At 47.0% G+C, this 20,857-nt stretch overlaps 1 protein-coding gene and 1 long non-coding RNA gene across 3 annotated transcripts in view; one reads left to right on the top strand and one right to left on the bottom strand.

Moving 5' to 3' along the window:
- MEF2B (myocyte enhancer factor 2B) overlaps positions 1 to 20,857 on the top strand; it is a 32,341-nt gene that overhangs the window by 8,471 nt on the left and 3,013 nt on the right. For both annotated transcript variants that reach the window (XM_083594766.1, XM_083594765.1), the window contains exons 2-8: positions 13,093 to 13,171; positions 13,451 to 13,654; positions 14,395 to 14,523; positions 15,330 to 15,498; positions 16,304 to 16,443; positions 18,941 to 19,052; positions 20,074 to 20,182. In XM_083594766.1, coding sequence (XP_083450892.1) covers positions 13,118 to 13,171; positions 13,451 to 13,654; positions 14,395 to 14,523; positions 15,330 to 15,498; positions 16,304 to 16,443; positions 18,941 to 19,052; positions 20,074 to 20,182 — 917 coding nt within the window. In that variant the 5' untranslated portion in view covers positions 13,093 to 13,117. The remainder of the gene's footprint in view (positions 1 to 13,092; positions 13,172 to 13,450; positions 13,655 to 14,394; positions 14,524 to 15,329; positions 15,499 to 16,303; positions 16,444 to 18,940; positions 19,053 to 20,073; positions 20,183 to 20,857) is intronic.
- Positions 16,425 to 20,857, bottom strand: part of LOC310753638 — a 36,603-nt gene continuing 32,170 nt past the window's right edge. The window contains exon 3 of the long non-coding RNA XR_014543411.1: positions 16,425 to 16,520. This is a non-coding gene — a long non-coding RNA (uncharacterized lncRNA). The remainder of the gene's footprint in view (positions 16,521 to 20,857) is intronic.

Here is a 20,857-nt window from a genome sequence, read left to right as displayed (position 1 = left end):
GGCAAGAGTGGGAGGAGGCTGTTGATCTCGCATCCTGCTTGGCGTTTGGGGCAGCTGTCTGGCTACTGTGAGAACAGGACAGCTCTTGGGTAGCTCAGTCAGTAGAGCAGCAGACTCTTAATTCCGGGGGTCGTAGGTTCGAGCCCTGCACTGCGTGAAAGATTCTATTAACAAAGATTCTCACACTATTAACAAAACAACTTTAAAAGCACATTAAACAGCACAACCACGAGAAAAATCAAATTATAAAATTCACAAGAGGCTGCAAAGAATTTGGGAAGGGGTGGCTGGCCAGGTGGAGTTACCAGGTGGCCCTCTTTATATCCACTTTAGAGGGCATGTTTGTAAAGCAGGAATGGAGATTTGGGGGGGGTGGAATGTGTGTGGCCCCCAGAGTCCTCTCTATGCGGCCCTTGAACCTATCCTGCAGCTCCCTCACCAGCCCTTTTTGCACCCTCGTCAAACAACTACCATCTGGGATAGCCCAGAGGGTAGAGCCAAGATTCTTAATCTCAGGGTTGTGGGTTCAATACTGGGCAAAAGATTCTCGCCCTGCAGGGGGTTGGACTAGATGACCCTTGTGGCCCCTTCCAACTTGACAATGCAATGAATCTGTGATTCTAGGACGCTTGGCTTAGAGGAGCCTCCTTTGCCCTGATCCAGCAGAGCTCTCTCTATGTTCTAAGGAGAGGATGCAGTCTTTATTTGCAGCGCAGTTGTTCTATTTGTGGGGAGAGCTTTGTGGGGGGATCCCCCCCCCAAGCATTTTTGAACCGGTCAAATCTTGGCCGTTCTGTTCAAGGCAGAGAGGGACTTTTTGCTCTCTGACACACGGTCCTGACTGGCGCTTCCGAAAGGCAAGACACCCCCCCCGTGGCCCCCCGCTCTTCCTGGCTACCTATTTTTGTGGTCACGGCCAGCCTCATCCCCCGGTTTCCTGTCGTCTGTTTTATTTTGGGACCTTGGCTCAGCCTCCCATTCTTATTTTCAGCTCTCTCTCTTTTTTTTGCATTTTGTTTCCACATTATCTTCTTCCCATGCTGAAGCGTTTGGAAGCAGGCAGACGCAAACAAACAAACAGCAAGATCCAGGAAAATGATCCGCACTTTCGGAAGCAACCTGTAAACTGGAACGCAAACCACCCTCTGACATTCACCCATTGCCGAATCTTGCAGGTACAGCTCTCTAGCCGAGTAATTTCTGTAAATAAGCAAACAGTAGGGTAAAGATTCCACAAAAAATCACACTCAAATCCATGCAATATGTTGTTCATGTACCTAATGTTCCCTGGTGGATTGCAATGTTAAAACACCATACAGTGGTACCTCGGGTTACATACACTTCAAGTTGCATACGCTTCAGGTTACAGACTCTGCTAACCCAGAAATAGTGCCTCAGATTAAGAACTTTGCTTCAGGATGAGAACAGAAATCGTGCTCCGGCGGCAGCGGGAGGCCCCATTAGCTAAAGTGGTGCTTCAGGTTAAGAACAGTTTCAGGTTAAGAACGGACCTCCGGAGCGAATTAAGTACTTAACCCGAAATACCACTGTATTGAAAACTATTGAAAACAACTTACACAAGAGTAAGGTACAATCACACACACACCCATTGAGGGTCAAAAGAGGAAATGGCTTTGCAAAAAACATTTCCGCTAGGCAAAATTCACATCCAAAGACGTGTGGGTTTGGTGTAATTTGTACTAAAATGCTGATTATAGTTTTCACAGGGCGATTTTAAAATATAATAATGTCAAGCCAATTTTGGGAAAAGTGGGTCACTGAATTGAACATGGAAAAGCGAGAAACCAAGTGAAATCGACAGGCTGTCCCATCCCTACTGTGAGAGAAGCAACCGGTTCTGTTAACTTTCCAACTGGGGCGGATGGGAGAGAGTGAGCTGAACGTGGCTTGGAAGCAAAAATAAATAAAGTGCCCTTCTCCCAGATTCAGCCTCCAAATTCCAAACCCAGAAACATTTATTGGGGAAATTAGCAGCAGGGGTGACGAGGGACACCTGTGCAGCCCAGATCCTGGGATGTAAGCCCTGAGAGACTGTTGGATCCTAAGGAGGGAGGAGGAACAGAAGGCCCAGGAAGGAGGCCAGGTCTGCACTGAGAGGAGCTGAGCTCCAGCAAACATGTGGAACCTTCACAGTGAGGGGCAGTCTATCTTGGAATGGAACAAGCCGCAAAGGTGGGCTTCCTTTTTCTCCCCATTGCCCTCCACCTTGAATTAATTAGGCAGAAATGTTGGCTGTCCAGCGCTGAAATCAGGATACATCCCCTCCATCATTTCTCTGATGACAACAGGGATGTCCTTTTCAATAATAATAATAATAATAATAATAAATTTTATAATATATACCCCACCCATCTGACTGGGTTGCCCCAGACACTCTGGGTGGCTCCCAGCATATATAAAAACATAATGAAACATTAAACATTAAAAAAGGTCTCCCTACAGGGCTGCCTTCAGGTGTCCTCTAAAGGTTGTATAGTTATCTCCTTGGCTCAGGGGTCGCTTAACTCCAGACCCTCCAACTTTTCTCCAGTGAAAATAGGGACATTCTAAGGAAAAACGTGACATTCCGGGATCAAATCAGAAACCATGACAGCTTATGTAAATCCAGCACTGTCCCTAGAAAATAGGGACGCTTGGAGGATCTGGCTTTTGAGCCTCATCCAGTAAGGGGTTTTCCTCCTGGCCTCACTGTGTTGGTAGCCTGTGTGTGGGCTGTACTACTAAACTGAGAGGATTCACCGGATATTTTAAAAATCCCTGCACATAGAAATCTAGCTTTTCAGGGAAAAGGTAGGCTAGAGTTAGGGCTGGGCCAAAATGCCGTTCTCGCACGTTTTTTCCTGTCCTTGTTGTGAGTGGTAAAATGGAGGGGGGTATTTTTGCTGCTGGAGGGATTCAGGTGAGGGATTTGTGCAAAACTTGCTTCCCGCTGCTGGTGTTCTCCCTGGAAACCCCCAGCCCCCAGGGAGGCAATACTTGTCCATGATGCCGTGCAGATATCCTAGTGGACTTTGAAGAGGAAAATGGTCAGCACTAGGATGTCTCCCTAAACGTGGGGGGGTGGGTTTCTCCCCTTCACCCCTCAAAATTTGCAAGAGACTAAGACAAATAGCTAAAAAAAAATTAAAAACAAAAATCCGTTTTTTGTAACTTTAAACTCATTAACTTATTTCCTTGGCCTCCTCACACCTCCCCTTTTTGTATTCCCATTTAAATAATCAAATCAGCAAATCCTTACCCTCTTTTGTTTATCTTAACTCTGTATCTTAACATTTGTCTTTTGTATTTTGTACTTTTTTTCTTTTTTTTCTTTTTCATGTATTTTTCTATGTTCTTTTTTTGTATCTTTTTCTTTTTATATGACCTTTTTTCATTTTGTAAACTTATGTTTTTGTAAAATTTCAATAAATATCTTTTAAAAACAAAACAAAACAACAAAATTTGCAAGAGACTGGGGGTCCGTATATATAGATGCTGAGACACAAAGTGCACACTTCTGAACTCATCACACACTTCTGAAACTTTCAGTGCGCTGTAGCCCTTCATCCTGACCCTATTGATTTGTGTGTGCGTCCATCTGGAGGCAGACCCAGCCATGTGACCCATAGAACAGTAGAGCTGGAAGGCACCCACAGGGTCATCTAACCCACCCCCTTAACCCCACCTCCCGGGGCAAACAATGGCCGCCTATCCCTCGATACCCTTGTGCCGTGCTGAGAGACGCATGGAAAAAATAACAGAAAGTACCACTGGGGAGTTTTGCCCTCCCTCATCTCACTGCTCTCATTACAGCTCCGAGGAGGAAGTTTGCAGACTCTGCCGCGATGCAGCAGAGCCATAAATGTCTTCATCATATGGCAGGGAGGTTCAGCCAGTGCTTAAGGCTAATTTCCTGGGCCTGGGAAGTTGCTTGGAAAGTTCAAAACAAAACCATGTACATGCTGAGAGAGAATTCAAATTTTATTTCTGCCATAAAAAAGTAGACTCCCTTTTGAAGTTGTGGGCTGCCCTTCCTTGGAGGTTTGGAAGTGGAGCTTGGATGGCCACCTGTCCTGGATGCTTGAGCTGAGATTCCTGCTTTGCAGGGGGTTGGACTGGATGACCCTTGGGGGTCCCTTGCAAGTCTATGATTCTGGACTAGATGGGCCCCCTTTGGCCTGGAACAGCTGCAAGATTCTTCCGATGTACTTCAGCACAGAATCATAGAATTGTAGAGTTGATGAAACACACCTCAATAGTGGGGTACGAGAGCTGGGGGGAAAATCCACACGTGGAAACCCCTGACAATTAAATCCAGTCACGAATGACTCTGGGGTTGCGGCGCTCATCTCGCTCATCTCGCTTTACAGGCCAAGGGAGCCGGCGTTTGTCCTCTTCCGCAGACAGTTTTTCCAGGTCATGTGACCAGCATGACTAAGCCGCTTCTGGCGAACCAGAGCAGCGCACGGAAACGCCGTTTACCTTCCCGCCGGAGCGGTACCTATTTATCTACTTGCACTTTGACGTGCTTTCGAACTGCTAGATTGGCAGGATCAGGAACCGAACAACGGGAGCTCACCCCTTTGCGGGGATTTGAACCGCCGACCTTCTGATCGGCAAGTCCTAGTCTCTGTGGTTTAGACCACAGCGCCAGCCGCATCCCTAGTACATAGGTAGACAAATCTAAAAATCCTGGAACACAATTTTTCATGGCCCTCTAGCGACTCTGGTGGCTCATTTTCCAGAGGTAATGTTGTTGTTTATTCGTTTAGTCGTGTCCGATTCTTCGTGACCCCCTGGACCAGAGCACGCCAGGCCCTCCTGTCTTCCACTGCCTCCCGCAGTTTGGTCAAACTCATGTTGGTAGCTTTCAGAACCCTGTCCCACCATCTCGTCCTCTGTCGTCCCCTTCTCCTTGTGCCCTCCATCTTTCCCAACATCAGGGTCTTTTCCAGGGAGTCTTCTCTTCTCATGAGGTGGCCAAAGTCTTGGAGCCTCAGCTTCAGGATCTGTCCTTCCAGTGAGCACTCAGGGCTGATTTCCTTATGAATGGATAGGTTTGATCTTCTTGCAGTCCATGGGACTCTCAAGAGTCTCCTCCAGCACCAGAATTCAAAAGCATCAATTCTTCAGCGATCAGCCTTCTTTATGGTCCCGCTCTCACTTCCATACATCACTACTGGGAAAACCATAGCTTTTAACTATATGGACCTTTGTTGGCAAGGTGATGTCTCTGCTTTTTAAGATGCTGTCTTGGTTTGTCACTGCTTTTCTCCCAAGAAGCAGGTGTCTTTTAATTTCATGACTGTCACCATCTGCAGTGATCATGGAGCCCAAGAAAGTAAAATCTCTCACTTCCTCCATTTCTTCCCCTTCTATTTGCCAGGAGGTGATGGGCCCAGTGGCCATGATCTTCGTTTTTTTGATGTTGAGCTTCAGACCATATTTTGCGCTCTCCTCTTTCACCATCACTAAAAGGTTCTTTAATTCCTCCTCACTTTCTGCCATCAAGGTTGTGTCATCTGCATATCTGAGGTTGTTGCTATTTCTTCCGGCAATCTTAATTCCGGCTTGGGATTCATCCAGCCCAGCCTTTCTCATGATGAATTCTGCATATAAGTAAAACAAGCAGGGAGACAATATACAGCCTTGTCATACTCCTTTCACAATTTTGAACCAATCAGTTGCTCCATATCCAGTTCTAAATGTAGCTTCTTGTCCCACATAGAGATTTCTCAGGAGACAGATGAGGTGATCAGGCACTCCCATTTCTTCAAGAACTTGCTATAGTTTGCTGTGGTCAACACAGTCAAAGGCTTTAGCATAGTCAATGAAGCAGAAGTAGATGTCTTTCTGGAACTCTCTAGCTTTCTCTGTAATCCAGCAATGCATTTAGTATTTAGTAATGTAGGTAAAGGTAAAGGGACTCCTGACCATTAGGTCCAGTTGTGGCCGACTCTGGGGTTGCGGCACTCATCTCGCTTTACTGGCCGAGGGACCCGGCGTACAGCTTCCGGGTCATGTGGCCAGCATGACTAAGCCGCTTCTGGCGAACCAGAGCAGCGCACGGAAACGCCATTTACCTTCCTGCCGGAGCAGTACCTATTTATCTACTTGCACTTTGACGTGCTTTCGAACTGCTAGGTTGGCAGGAGCAGGGATCAAGCAACGGGAGCTCACCCCGTAGCGGGGATTCGAACTGCCGACCTTCTGATCGGCAAGTCCTAGGCTCTGTGGTTTAACTCACAGCGCCACCCACGTCCCACTATTCAGTAATGTATTTAGCGCTAACTTTTGCCTCCTAGAGCAAAAGATGCATAACTTTAAAATGAACAGTTTATATCAAATAAAGTAATATTCAATAATCCATTCGAATACCATATAATAGTACACAATGAAATTAAAGATCAACAAATAATAATTAAACAGAAATTCACTCTTAATTACATTGATTTATAAGCTGTAATCAATAAAAGTCACAGGGCATAAAATAACACAATGCATTTTGAAAAGCAAAGACACAGGCTGAAGGAACAACAAAATAGGAGCGGATTTCTGTTTAATAGTTATTTGCTGGTATTTTGAGAATCAGTTTTGTTGTGTGCTATAATATTTTAATGGATTGCTGAATATTACTTTATTTGATGTAAAAAAAATATTTTAAGTCATATCTTTTACATACCCGCCTACATTTCTCTGATGAAAACAGGGACGTCCTAAGGAAAAGCGGGACATTCCGGGATTAAATCAAAAGCTGGGATGGCTTCTGTAAACCCAGGACTGTCCATGGAAAATAGGGACACTTGGAAGGTCTGAGACTCGTCTTATGTTCTTAGATGGCTGCGTGTTTCACACATCCTCAGAGAGGGAGAAGGTTTCAAATAGAAGCAGAGAAGTGAAAATCGTCACTGACTGCATATACAGCCCCTCTGTCCGGTTTGGAAAACTGGGAGGAAAATCCATTGCCCTTACACAAAGTCAATCAACTCATTTCTTTACCCTCATTAGGACTAGGAACTTAACTTCTGTATAAATACCAAGAAGAGGGCCATCTAGAACAGGGGTCAGCAAACTTTTTCAGCAGGGGGCTGGTCCACTGTCCCTCAGACCTTGTGGGGGGCTGGACTATATATATATTTTGAAGGGGGGATGAACAAATTCCTATGCCCCACAAATAACCCAGAGATGCATTTTAAATAAAAGGACACATTCTACTCATGTAAAAACACTCTGATTCCCAGGCTGTTCGTGGGCTGGATTGAGAAGGCGATTGGGCTGGATCCAGCCTCTGGACCTAAGTTTGCCTACCCATGGTCTAGTCCAGGGGTCAGCAAACTTACTGCACCTCAAGCTGGTGTCTCCAGCGCCGATCGCATGGCGGGTTGGAGGGCGGGGGAGCACATGCCCATATGCATGCGCACACGCTATTTCTGGCACACTTCCGGGTTGGAGGAGCACCAGAAATACGTAGCTTGTGCACATGTGCACGGGCCTCCTCCAACCCGGATGTGCACCGGAAATAACACTTGTGCATGCGCAAATAACGCTTGCGCATGCGCACAACCTATTTCCGCTTCTCCGACCTGGAAGTGGGCAGCCGTGCAGCGCAGCGCCAGTAACAGTGGGCAGCGGGGGTTGCCGCGGGCCAGATAAACGAGTCCCTCAGGCCTTATCCGGCCCACAGGCCTTAGTTTGGGGACCCCTGGTCTAGAAGCTCTCTTCTGTGCCTGAGAGGATGTTCCATGCTTTTATGTTGACGGGGATCTCAGATTATGCGCTTCCCCTTTTTTGGTAGTTCTATTGAGCCTAGAGGGATAATTTTATCTCCAAATAATGGATTTCACTTTTCATTTCCATGCCTTCCAACATTTCTCAAACCTCCTCTTGAGAACTAGAATCTTGCAGAGTTCCCATGGCACGTAGATCAAGGGACAGAGTTTTCACGCCAGTCAGTGTAGGATGCACTGACAAAGCTCAGTCGGGAGACCACAAGACTCTTAAGTTCAGGGTTGCGGGTTCGAGCCTCAACTTGCACAGAAGATTCCTGTGTCGCAGAAGGTTGGACTAGATGACCCTGGGTGGCCTTCCAGCTCTTCAATTCTATGATTGTAAGGCAGTTTCTGAGGCTCCTAGTAACCCTTATGGGAAGATGATCGGGGAGATGGGTTGTATTTGTGGATTACTGATTTATAACTAAGGCTTTATGTAGACGGACTAAAAGTCAAGAGTAACTCTTCGTGATATTTGGGGCTATGCTACAGCAAAGTAAAAGTCTAGCAGGAGTTTTAAAAAGAGCAGTCGATGGGAAATGAATAAGAAGAAAATATAAAAAAAATAAGGATGAAATGCTGAAATATTTTAAGTTTTTGAAATGTAGTAATTTGGAAATGGGTGTAATATTGAGCAGCAAATAAAGGTGAGAAGTGAAACATCGATCTGGTGGGGAGAAAAGTCACCTTATAAATGTGTATTATTTGATGTTCATTTGTTAGAAATTTTGAAATGTAGTAAAAATTAATTGGCAAACAGGGGGAATGATTGGGGAGACCATCCTTGTCTTTCCCTCTCCCTCACACAAGCAACTCCCCCCCCCTTCCTCTTTCCTGCCGCCTCTAATGAGTTTCCCAGGGAGGAAGCAGGTGATGAAACTGGGCAGCTCCTTACATAAGCTTTTCCTGCCCGCTTTATGGAGGTTGAATCCTGACACGACAGAAGTGCTGTTTCTGGGGGATGTGTTGGGGAGTTGGGAATCCCTGCTCCTTCGTGGGTAACTATGCCCCTGAAAGACCAGGTGTGCAGCCTGGGGGTCATTTTGGACTCACCGCTGTCCATGGAGGCGCAGGTCTGTTCTGCATCCAGGGCGGCTGCCTACCAGCTCCATCTGAGACCCTCCCTGCCTGCAGAGTGTCTCGCCAGAGTGATGCATGCTCTGGTTATCTCCTGCTTGGACTACTGCAATGCGCTCTATGTGGGGCTACCTGTGAAGGTGACCCGGAAACTACAACTAATCCAGAATGTGGCAGCTAGACTGGGGACTGGGAGCAGCTGCTGGGGCCATATAACTCTGGTCCTAAAGGATCTTCACTGACTCCCAGTACGTTTCCGAGCACCATTCAAAGTGTTGGTACAGTGGTACCTCTGGTTGCAAACGGGATCCGTTCCAGAGGCCCGTTCGCAACATGAAAAGAGCACAACCTGAAGCGCCATATTTGTGCAGGTGCGCGCCATGATTTGGCGCTTGTGCGCATGCGCGAAGCGCAATTTAGTACTTCTGCGCATGCGCGAGCTGCGAAACCCGGAAGTAACCCTTTCCGGTACTTCCGGGTCGCTGCAGGACGTAACCTGAAAGAACGTAACATGAAGCAAACGTAACATGAGGTATGGCTGTACAGTGGTACCTCAGGTTACAGACGCTTCAGGTTACAAATGCTTCAGGTTACAGACTCCGCTAACCCAGAAATAGTACCTCGGGTTAAGAACTTTGCTTCAGGATGAGGACAGAAATTGTGCAGCGGTGGAGCGGCGGCAGTGGGAGGCCCCATTAGCTAAAGTGGTGCTTCAGGTTAAGAACAGTTTCAGGATAAAAACGGACCTCCAAAACGAATTAAGTTCATAACCCAAAGTACCACTGTACTGAGCTTTAAAGGCTTAAACGGCCAAAGATTGGAAAATGTTTATTGAATATATGGGGGGGAATTATGTACACTTGAAAACGTTGGCAGCATTAAGATAAATTCAGCAGCGTAGATAAGGTTTGATATGTGTAATAATGAAATATTGAATGGTTTAGTTTATGTAAAATATGCAAAGATTTATGACATGCAAAATGAATCATGGAAAGAGAAGAAGGGAAGTCATTGATATTTTAAGGATGTTTGAATGAGTATTCTAAATTGTAAAACAGAAAATTTAATAAAAATTATATAAAAAAAGAAAGAAAGAAACACCTAAACAGCCTTGGTCCTGTATGCTTGAAGGAGCATCTCTGCCTCCATTGTTCAGCCTGGACACTGAGGGCCTTCTGCCGTACAAATAATAAAAAATAACTATTAATACATTAGCCGTATGCCCTACAGAGCGACTGGAGATCCGGATCCCAGGTGGGACCAAAGGCTTCCTCTCGCTTTGGCCGACTCATCCATTTAAAAGACAACAAGTGCCTCTCTGCTCCTTCGTCGTTCAACCTGGTTGCACGTTGTTCTCTCAGTGTTCCTTTGTTCATTCATTTATCTATTTCATAGAACGTACAGAACATTTGATTGTAAAAAGAAAAAAAAGGGGGGGGACCTTAAAGTTTAGATAAGCCAATAAAGGGAAATGGAGAACAGTGAAGAGCAATGAGAGAGGGTACAGCTGGTCAACTCGGCTGTGACCTGAAGTGTCGCATGTGCTGCAACATTCAGTTGCAGCATCGACTGGATTGTGCTTAATGCCATTGTCAGCCTGCATAATTGAACCTTAAACAGAAGTCTTCTAAGTGGATATATATATGCTAGAGCTGGGCCAACCCCCTGCAATGCAGGGATCTTTTGCCCAAGGTAGGACTCGAACCCGCAACCCCGAGATTAAGAGTCTCATGCTCTACCAACAAAGCTGTGTTAGCAACCACATTTTATTATTATATTTATTTATATCCCACCTCCTTCCCAGACAGGGACTCAAGGTGTCTTACGGATAAAACAGAAGCAGCTAAAAACCTAGAGAGAGAGAAACAATAATTAAAAAGCCATTAAGTACTAATTAGAATTAAAACTCTCTGTGTGTGTGTACACTATTAAAACATACAGGTAATTAAAATGAAACTATCATGGCACCAGCCCCCTCATTAAAAACAGTCAGTTCCCAAAAGCCTGTTGGAACAAGAGAGTCTTCACCCGCCAACAGAAGGAGAGCAAGGAGGGAGCCAGTCTTGCTTCCCCAGGGAGGGAGTTCCTAAGTTGCCTGGGAGGAGCCGCCACCGAGAAGGCCCTGTCTGAGAGGATGGCGGGACTGGGAGAAGGGCCTCCCCACAAGAACTCACAGCCTGGGCAGGTGCTTTCTCCAGCGTAGCATTTTTATTCCTGCTTTACCCTGGCAGGTGCCTTTTTGTAAAAAGCGGTTTGGTTGTCCCTGCGAAATTCAGAGGAGTGTGAATCTCGAAGGACAGCTGTGCTTCATTGGGCGCATTGTTTTGGAAGGTACAGATCAGCTAGATTCGGGTTCAAATGCCAACTGAATTGGATTTCCCCACCGTCCCGGGTCTGGCAGGAGACCCATCCTTGATTGATCGCTGTTGCTAAAGATTCCGACTGCACCTTGGGAAGAACTTCCTAGTGGTGAGAGCCATCCAGCAGGGGGTTAAGCTAGATGACCCGGGGTCCCTCCCAACTCTACAGTTCTATGATTCTATTGGAAAATTTAGTACTTAAACAAGCACTTTTCCCAATGTTTGAGGTTTGGAGAGGAGAACGGGGGTGGGCTTCCCTGCAGGAATGTTTCCAGAGTTCTCTGTTACCAAACTGAGGGTCCCGTGTGTATTTTTCTGGGCATTTTTTAAAAAAAATTACCTTTTGGCACCCTGTGTGGGTGGTGACCTAAACGTTCGCTGTCGTGGGAACGGCGTCACTGCTTCCTCCCATCTACTTAAAATTAGTTCTGATTGGCTATATTTAGTCCCCAGCGCTCAATAAGACAGAACAAGACCTGAAGAGGACTTTTTTTAAAAGCAGTGATTCGGAACCCGCCGCCGGAAATGGAGCTGTTTGATTTGCAACAGATTTGTATATTTCAGGTCATAGAATTGTAGACCTGGACTGGATACCCAAGGCTCATCTAGTCCAGCCCCCCGCGATGTGGGAATGACACCCAAGGGAGAGATGTTGTGTGCCAGCTGCCCTGTGGTGCTGTGTTTCTACTTGCGATGAGTTTCCCCCACTTTGGGGATCATGGAAGAAGAAAAGTCACTCACCCCCTGCTGTGGTACAGCCCCTTCTTGTCACCCTAAGGCTGTACCAGGACACAACAGATGTTTGTTTGTTTGTGATACTCTTGATGTTTGTATAATTGTTTAGTTTTCTTTCTAATTGCTTTGCTCATTTGCTGCCTTGGGTCAGCTTTGGGAGGAAGGGCAAGAGAGAAATTTAAAATAATAATTTTCAGATTTTGCAAAGGCTCCACCACAAATGCTGCAAGAGGGGCTGTTAACTGCAAGTCAGGAAAAAACACCCTTTATTCAAGGTTTATAACTGCTACATGTCAGGCCCTGAGTGCAGATCTCTACAGGCAGGGCTAGAGGACAACGATCAAGCATCTGAGACTAGATGGCGGCTGCAGAGATGTTCTGCTGAAAGAATCACAACAGATAAAGGAAAGCAATTTTCCACACAGCGCAACGTTAAACTGTGGAACTCACTGCTGCAGGAAGCAGCGACAGCCAACTTGGTTGGCTTTTAAGAAGGACTGGACTAATTCATGGAGGAGACAGCTATCGATGGCTACTAGCCACAGTAGTGATGGTCTGTCTTCAGCCAGTCTCTAGGCATGTTCCTATGGAACCTCCCAGTCCAGGAGCAGTCTATCTGGCTCCCCAGGTTCTTTGGGGTATTTGGCCACTGCGAGAACAGGATGCTGGACTGGGTGGGCCATTGGCCTGATCCAACAGGCTCTTCTTACGTTATTTTAATGCTCTGACAAACGGTCCTGCCCCATGAGCTTTTAAAGGCAAAATGCCACCCCACGCTTTCCATTTTCACTAAAAGTCTGGTTTTGGGGAAGGAAGTGTCTTTGCAAGAAGTCCATGTTAAATTGGGCAACCTGATTTTGCAGTACGTGATTGAAACCTGCAAAAAAAAGGCAATCTGGAAGTTCCCTCTTTATTAGGGCTGGGCAGTATCCAGTAACATTGTGATATATCAGCAGCTTAAATACCTCCGTATACTGATAAAACACAATGTCTGGAATGCATCTCGGCTGCTTCTTCCTCCCTATCTCAAATTGTCTGAAACCGGCATCTCGATCTAATGCCATACTGGTTTCAGACCATTTGTCAATATATCAACCTAGCTCTACCGTGTGTGTAAAATCATACATTTTTGTTTTCTTTACCCTACAAAGCTGCCTCCATCTGCCCCGAATTGCAATGGGCCGGAAAAAGATCCAGATTAGTCGGATTTTGGACCAAAGGAATCGGCAGGTAAGCACTTTTTAAAAAACAAAAGCGAAAACCAGTTACAAAGAGGGCTGTGGAGACTGGACCAAGGAGAGGAAACCTCAGGCTCAAGGTCTGAATGTGGGCCCCCAAAGCTCTCTGCCCGGCCCTCATGAATCTCCTTAGGCCACACCTCCTCACATAGCCACACCCCCTCTCCCAGCAGGGCTTCTTCAGCTGCAGCTCCTGCATTGTGTGGGGTTGGGATGGATGACCCCTGGGTGCCCCGTCCGACTCTGCGGTTCCGCCACTCTCCCCTTCCAGGTCACATTCACCAAGAGGAAGTTTGGGCTCATGAAGAAGGCGTATGAGCTCAGCGTCCTGTGCGACTGCGAGATCGCCCTCATCATCTTCAACAGCGCCAACCGGCTCTTCCAGTACGCCAGCACAGACATGGACAAAGTGCTTCTCAAATACACAGAATATAGTGAGCCCCATGAAAGCCGGACCAACGCTGACATCCTGGAGGTAAAATGCAAGTTTATCTATTCGCTTTTCATGGAATCCTAGAATTGCAGAGCTGCAAGGGGCCCCCAAGGGTCATCTAGTCCAACCCCCTGCAACGCAGAAATTTGAAAGTTGTTCTAAATGTTTTTCTGCCGTTGTGTTTTAATGCTGTAGCCCACTCTGCGTGCTGTGTTCACTAACACCATCCACTTCAGTGCACCCTTTCCCCCAAAATATATGCATTTTTGCATTGGTTGCAAGATCTCAAGGGGTGGCTGCGTTTTGGGTTTTTGTACCATTCCGGAAAGGGCAAATTTGGTAGGTTTTGGCTTTAAATGCAAACTGAACCGCTCACATTCCCTAGACTTAATGGAGAGAACAAACGGAGATATTGGAACGTTGCCAAACAGCGACGTTCTGGGCACCTTTTCCCTTTATATCTCTTTGCATTTAATATATTATGTTATAACCTTGGAGGTCTGTTGGATGGGCCCCTTCTTAATTACTTAAGCGTGCATTGATTAAGGCACTGCAAAAAATCAAATAAAAGCAACATCATTCATTCCATTCTATCGAGATACTTTTCCTGTTCTTGCTGTCTTATCCTTCTTGCACATTTGTGGGATGTGAACATCGTTTGCAGTTGGGGTCAGTATTATTTATGGGGAGGGTTGGGCGTTTCTAAGGGGGGGCGCGGTGGGATTGTTGCTGATTATTTGCCCCCCAACCCCAACCTCCTGTCTGTCGCCTGCACTCCGTAGACCCTGAAAAGAAAGGGCTTGGGTATTGAAGGTCCCGACCTGGATCTGGAAGAAGCTCTGGAGCCAGCGAGGAAACTGAGGCGACTCAGCGAAGGTGTGGACCTCACTCTGGCCCAACCCAAGCTCTGTGTGAGTAACAGATTTTAGGGAGAGCACAGGATTCAGACCATTGATATTGCCTGCACTATCAGCTGCCTTCTGGGTTTCGGGCAACAGGCAATTCCAGCTCTGCCTGGAAATATTTATTTAAAAGCATTTCTGAACCACTACATGCTTTAAATACTAGGTGCTAAATTATTCTCAGAGTAGAGCCCTTGAAATCAATAGACTTCCGTTCATCATTTTACTCTAATCCCCATCATGCATAAACCACTTGATTGTAAAGACAAATGCTAAGCGGTTTACAAAAGCAAAGCGAAACATTTAAATGACCCCGAGCAAAAGGCTCTTAATCTCAGGGTCAAAAAAGAGGTCGGAATGGGCCAATATATATGTGGACCGGAGCAAGTGGCTTTTCTTCTTTAAGTTCTCAAAGCTCTTAACTTCGCTCAAGGTTGTCCTCTGAACCAGCCAGATGTTTAACTGAGAATCAATTGCAGCCAGTGCATTATTTGAAAAATAAGACTTCAGGGCCACCTGGCCCCAAAACGGCAAGCAACTGCAGCCTTGGTTTGAAGAGTCATTTGGCACCTAGCTTATATATCTGAGTTTCTAACAGTGCATGCAACAGTATTTATGGGTTTGTAAAAGCTGGACAATGCCTGGCTCCTTAAACCCAGAGCGCAGACTCCCTTGGCCTCCAGAGCTGGCTGGTTGCAGGTGGGAGAACAGCCCATCCGCATATTCCCTGGGTTCCGAGTTCAAGAGGCAGCCACAGTTCTCAGCACCACACCTTTCCTTGGCTAAAGCTCTCCATTGCTCCATCTTCCTTTCAGTCTGCACCTTCCCTCTCCAGCCTGGAAGGGGGGTCGATGAGGACTCCCCCCTCTGGGAGCGAAGGTGGGGCGGGCGGCCCCCGGGAGTCCCCTCACCACCAGAGCCACCTGCCAGCCCTCCCCAAGCACGCCACCCCTCCAGTGCGGTCTCCAACGCCCCTGGGAGCAGGTATGTTGCGACCACAGCAAGAGACCTTCATGGGCTGGGATTGGGGTCTGGGGTGGATGCTTCCGAAACTCACCTGGGCGCACCAGGACCTGGGTTCGAATTGTCACCCAACCATGAATCTCACGGGTTGGTTGGTTGGTTGGTGGTTGTTGGGACTGAAGGAAGGAGAGAACCACGTAAGACACCTTCAGCTCCGTGGAGGGAAAAGGGGGGATATGAATGCAATAAATCGACAAACTAACATTTCTAAATCTTTTAAATAGCTGTTCAACTGTTTTCACTAATGGTCTTGCTCTTTTTGTTTTGCACACTGCTTCAAGTTGCTGGGTTTTTTAATTTTTATTTTATTCTGTGAACTGCCCTGAGATCTTTTTATGAAGGGCAATTTGTTGTTGTTGTTTTTAGTTAATTAAAATCAAGCAGCATATAAATTTCATGAGATAAAAAAGAATGTGGATCATGTGCTTTGATATTATTATTATTATTATTATTATTATTATAGCTAATTTTAATTATTTCTCCCCCAATATTTTAAATTGTTGTCCTTCCTGGTCTTTTCTTATTCTTTTTGTAAACTGTTCATTTAGAAATAAATTTTAAAAAGTTGTCCACTAGCACCTTAGAGACCAACTAAATTTGTTCTGGGTATAAGCTTTCGTGTGCATGCACACTTCTTTAAATACACATGCTCATTTAGAGTTCCTTTCCACAACCAAGCGGTATATGAGTTTTACGGAATAAATAAAAAATGAAGCATGAAGGTTCTTGGACAGCCCCTCACCTGTCTGCTTTTCTGCCCCTGCAGGGATGGGCTACCCTCTCTTCTCCCACGGCAACCTGGGTCGGGCGTTGTCCAGCAAGCCCCCTCCTCCGCTTTACCTGGGGGCTGACCCCCGTCGAGGGGAAGGACCCCTGTCTGCTGGCAGGAGCCACGTGGTGTCGGCCGTGAGTAGATCGTGGCTCATGAAGCCCCCGTCTCCTGGGTGGGGCGCTTTCTGGGGGTGCCAAGGCTGGGCATCTGCCTGCAGTGGGGTGGGGGACCCCGAGGGTCATCTAGTCCAACCCCCTGCAATGCAGGAGTCTCAGCTAAAACATCCAGGAAAGATGGCCACCCAACTTCTGCTGAATATCCCCAAGCAGAGTCCACAACCTCCCAAGTGTGCGTTGCGCTGTTCAACAGCTCTTATTAAACAATTAAACCCCCGTGTTGCAAACAATTATCAGTACGTTTCCAAGCACAATTCAAAGTGTTGGTGCTGACCTTTAAAGCCCTAAACGGCCTCGGTCCAGTATACCTGAAGGAGCGTCTCCACCCCCATCATTCTGCCCGGACACTGAGGTCCAGCTCCGAGGGCCTTCTGGCGGTTCCCTCCTTGCGAGAAGCAAAGCTACAGGGAACCAGGCAGAGGGCCTTCTCAGTGGTGGCGCCCACCCTGTGGAACGCCCTTCCAGCAGATGTCAAAGCGATGAACAACTACCTGACATTCAGAAGACATCTTAAGGCAACCCTGTTCAGGGAAGCTTCTAACGTGTGATATTTTACTGTATTTTTGGTTTTTATGGAAGCCGCCCAGAGTGGCTGGGGAGGCCCAGCCAGATGGGCGGGGTATAAATAATAAATTATTATTATTATATTATTATTATATCCAAGGCAACCCGATGACCAAGTACAACAATGCAGTATCAATATAAACTCTTTATCTACACAGAACATTGAACAATATGAAAAACCAAATAAACAGAAATCTTATAAATCTCTGAAAGTCACAGAATGTGTACTCTTGATAGATTTTCTTGAAAACGTAGAACCAAATAAACATAAGTCTTATAAGTCTCTGAAAGACGCAATGGGTCAGATTCTTATCTGATGAAAACAAGCCGTAAAGCTTTGTTTTAGGACGTCCAACGCTGCCAAAGTGGTCCGCAAACAGACGTAGTGAACAGTGATTCCGGATATACCCACTCTTTCGTAGAATTCTTCTTCAGCACAGCAGAAGGATGCAGAAATGCTTCATAAACCCATCTATATGGTGAATGGCATTGTGTAACAACAATATCTGTGGAACAGTGGTCATAAAGTTATGTAACCACTGAATCTCCTTTCATGTAACTTGTAGCCATGGGTTCGAGTCCTCCCCTCCAGAGCAGGAGAAAACAAGCTTGCTCCTTCTTCTTAGTCTCCTCTTTTCCAAGCTGAACATCCCCAGCTCCTTCAACTGTTCCTCATCAGGCTTGGTTTCAACCCTTGATCATCTTGGTTGCCCTCCTCTGCACACCTTCCGGCTGGTCGGCGTCCTTCTTAAACTGGCCTGCCCAGAACTGGACACAGGACTCCAGGTGGGGTCTGACCAAGGCAGAAGAGAGCAGGGCTGTTACATCCCTTGATCTGGTCACTAGACTTCTGTGGATGCCTCACCCTTTTGACAAGTGCAAACTCTTACATTTGTTCCTATTGATAAGCAAGGGGGCCGCCACCTAATGAGTGCAGCCATTCGACATTTTCCACCTAGCCTCGCATTGTGTACACTAAGCTGCCGGTCCTCATGATTCCACGCTGCACGGGGTCAGACTAGATGACCCTTGGATCCCTTCCAGCTCTATGGTTCTAGGGCCCTCATATTTACAAGACCGCCTCTCCTGGTCTGCCCCTCAGAGGACCTTAAGGTCCATGAATAATCCTAGTTTAGAGGTCCCGGGCCCTAAGGAAGTCAGACTATCCTCCACCAGGGCCAGGGCCTTTTCAGTGATGGCTCCGACCTGGTGGAATGCTCTGTCCCAGGAGACCAGGGCCCTGCAGGATTTAACTTCCTTCTGCCGGGCCTGTAAGACAGAGCTATTCTGCCTGGCTTTCAATTTGAACTTAGCCTGATCTTTTATTCCCCTTCCTTCCCTCCCTCTCCCCTTTTATGAAGATTCCCCGCTCTGGGATCCCACAGCTAATTCTCCCCTGGTCTCCTTGCTGGCCCAAATAGGACTAATTTAGCCAGCTAGCCCTGGTGATCATCTAATGTTTATTGGATGGATTTCCCCCCTACATTGATTTTTGAATTCTGAATTTATTGTTATTCACGTTTTATACTGTATTTTATGCTGTTTTTTGTTGCATCAATTAAGTGTTTTAAATTGGTTGTTAGCTGCCCTGAGCCTGGTTTTCTGAACCGGGAAGGGCGGGGTATAAATAAAAATTTATTATTATTATTACGACTGATTTAATCTGAACCTAGGAAATTGTGTGCCTGGTGTTTCAGGCAGCGGATGTTCCCAGCCCTGCCTGGAAGGGCATTCTCCACCCCACGGTGCTATGGTCCTTTTCCCCGTGGGGGACTTTGGTCTAACATTTCAGTGGTGCTCTGTGAGAGGCCCTGCAGTCCCTGCTCCAACTTTGACTGGCGTGACCACTGAGTGACACACTCCTGTGACCCTGGATTATCTCCCCGCACAGCGTTCCTTGTACCCTGGACTTCAGAGCACGAGTCCCACCTTGTCTGCTGGAAGCACCTGTCTCCCCGGGCACGGGCTGCCAGGCTACTACTCCCTCTCCTCTAGCCACCCAGGTAGGCTTTTGGTCAGCCAATCAGGCGTCATCTTGCTGAGGGCACTAGGGTGGGAACTGTGGAACTCCTGTCCTCAGGCTCAGACCCAACCCCTAGTGAGCTGCTGGGAACTGTAGTTTGCCACCTCCTTCCTGAGCCCTGTTAGAGTGCAGAGCAGGGTAAAGGTAAAGGGACCCCTGACCATTATGTCCATTCGCGGACAACTCTGGGGTTGCGGCGCTCATCTCGCTTTACTGGCCGAGGGAGCCGGCGTTCAGCTTCCGGTCATGTGGCCAGCCTGATTAAGCCGCTCCTGGCGAACCAGAGCAGCGCATGGAAATGCTGTTTACCTTCCCGCCGGCTCCCTTGGCCAATAAAGTGAGATGAGTGCCACAACCCCAGAGTCGGCCACGACTGGACCTAATGGTCAGGGGTCCCTTTACCTTTACTTTTTTATTTTCATCAGATAAATGTTGGAGAATGTCCCTATTTTAATTGGAGAAACGTTGGAGAGTATGCAATAAAAATTATTGGTTATTTTCTTTAAAAAAAAAAAGATTCAGAGCAGATAATAGGAAGAGCCTTATTCACACATTTTGTAGTTAAACTGTGGAACTCCCTCCCACAGCAGGCAGTGATGGGCTTTAAAAAAGGATTGGACAGATTCATGGATGGGGAGAGAGTTACTGAGAGCCAGTAGCCACAGTCACAATCCTCTGCCCGCACGGCAGCCATGCTTCTGAACCCCAGTTGCTGGGAACCTCAGGGAAGCAGAATGATCTGGTGCTCAAGCCCCAGTTGTGGCTTTTCCTGTGGAGGCCTTGGCCAGCTGCTGTGAGGACAGAATCCTGGGGCACTTCTGGTGGGCTTAAGGAGAGAAAGGTAGGGGTGTGCAGCAGCCGCCCACAGCCCAAAATGCTACCCCCTCCACTAGCCCACAGAAGGTTTCACACCCCAGCTGAGATCACAGTTGCTTCCTTCCTGTCTCCAGAGACCCTCAAATCCTGACGGTCTTCTTCTTTCCCCAACATCTGTCCTACAGAGTTTGCCCCTGGTGATGGACCTTCTTCGCACGCCTTCGGCCTGCAGGCGGGCGCAGTGTCCACTTGGCCGCACCGAGAGATGTCCGTCGCCTCCCACCCAGCGCTGGGGTAAGAGAGAACGGGGGGGGGGGTCCTCAGCCTGGGAGGGGCCTAGGCAGCGACCTACAACCTCCAAATACGCCTGGAAGTGCAAGTGTGTGTAACAGAGATACCCATATAAGCCGTGGGGTTATAGCCTGCTGAAGAGTCATTTACTTCATTCATTTATTGAAGATATTTATACATACTGCTACTCATAACAAGAAATCAGACTGCCGCCCACAGCTGCGTGTTTTCAAATTTCCCTTTTGTGTAACATATATAAAGCAGAGAGACCGATGACAACAGCAAACAAAAATCAAAAGGGTGAAAGCAAAACTGTAAAATAGGCACGCAGGATGAGCACTGTTGCGTGTGGGTTATAGTAGCACTGTCTGAGTAAAGGATATTAGTGTTGACTGATCCTAGAATTATCGAGTTGGAAGGGACCCCCAGGGGCCATCCAATCCAACCCCACTATGCAGCAGAGTCCCATATTTGACAAGCTCGCGGCAAGCATTATCTTGAGAAATGATGTGTATGTCAGAAAGGAAAGCCCAGCCATGTGAAAGGAGGTTCTAGCCATGTTGAAATCTCAAATTGCGCCTCGTGTTCTCCATTCTAGCCATTTCCCAGAGTGAGTGGCGCCAAGTGTCCAGCATATGATTTGGGGCTGTCTTCCATTGAGCTGCAATAGCTATTTGT

The sequence above is a fragment of the Podarcis filfolensis genome (genome assembly GCF_964270895.1).
Source record: "Podarcis filfolensis genome assembly, chromosome: 18".
Taxonomy (NCBI): domain Eukaryota; kingdom Metazoa; phylum Chordata; class Lepidosauria; order Squamata; family Lacertidae; genus Podarcis; species Podarcis filfolensis.
The sequence above is the reverse complement of the archived record's forward strand: the minus strand, read 5'-3'. Positions and strand labels throughout refer to the sequence as shown.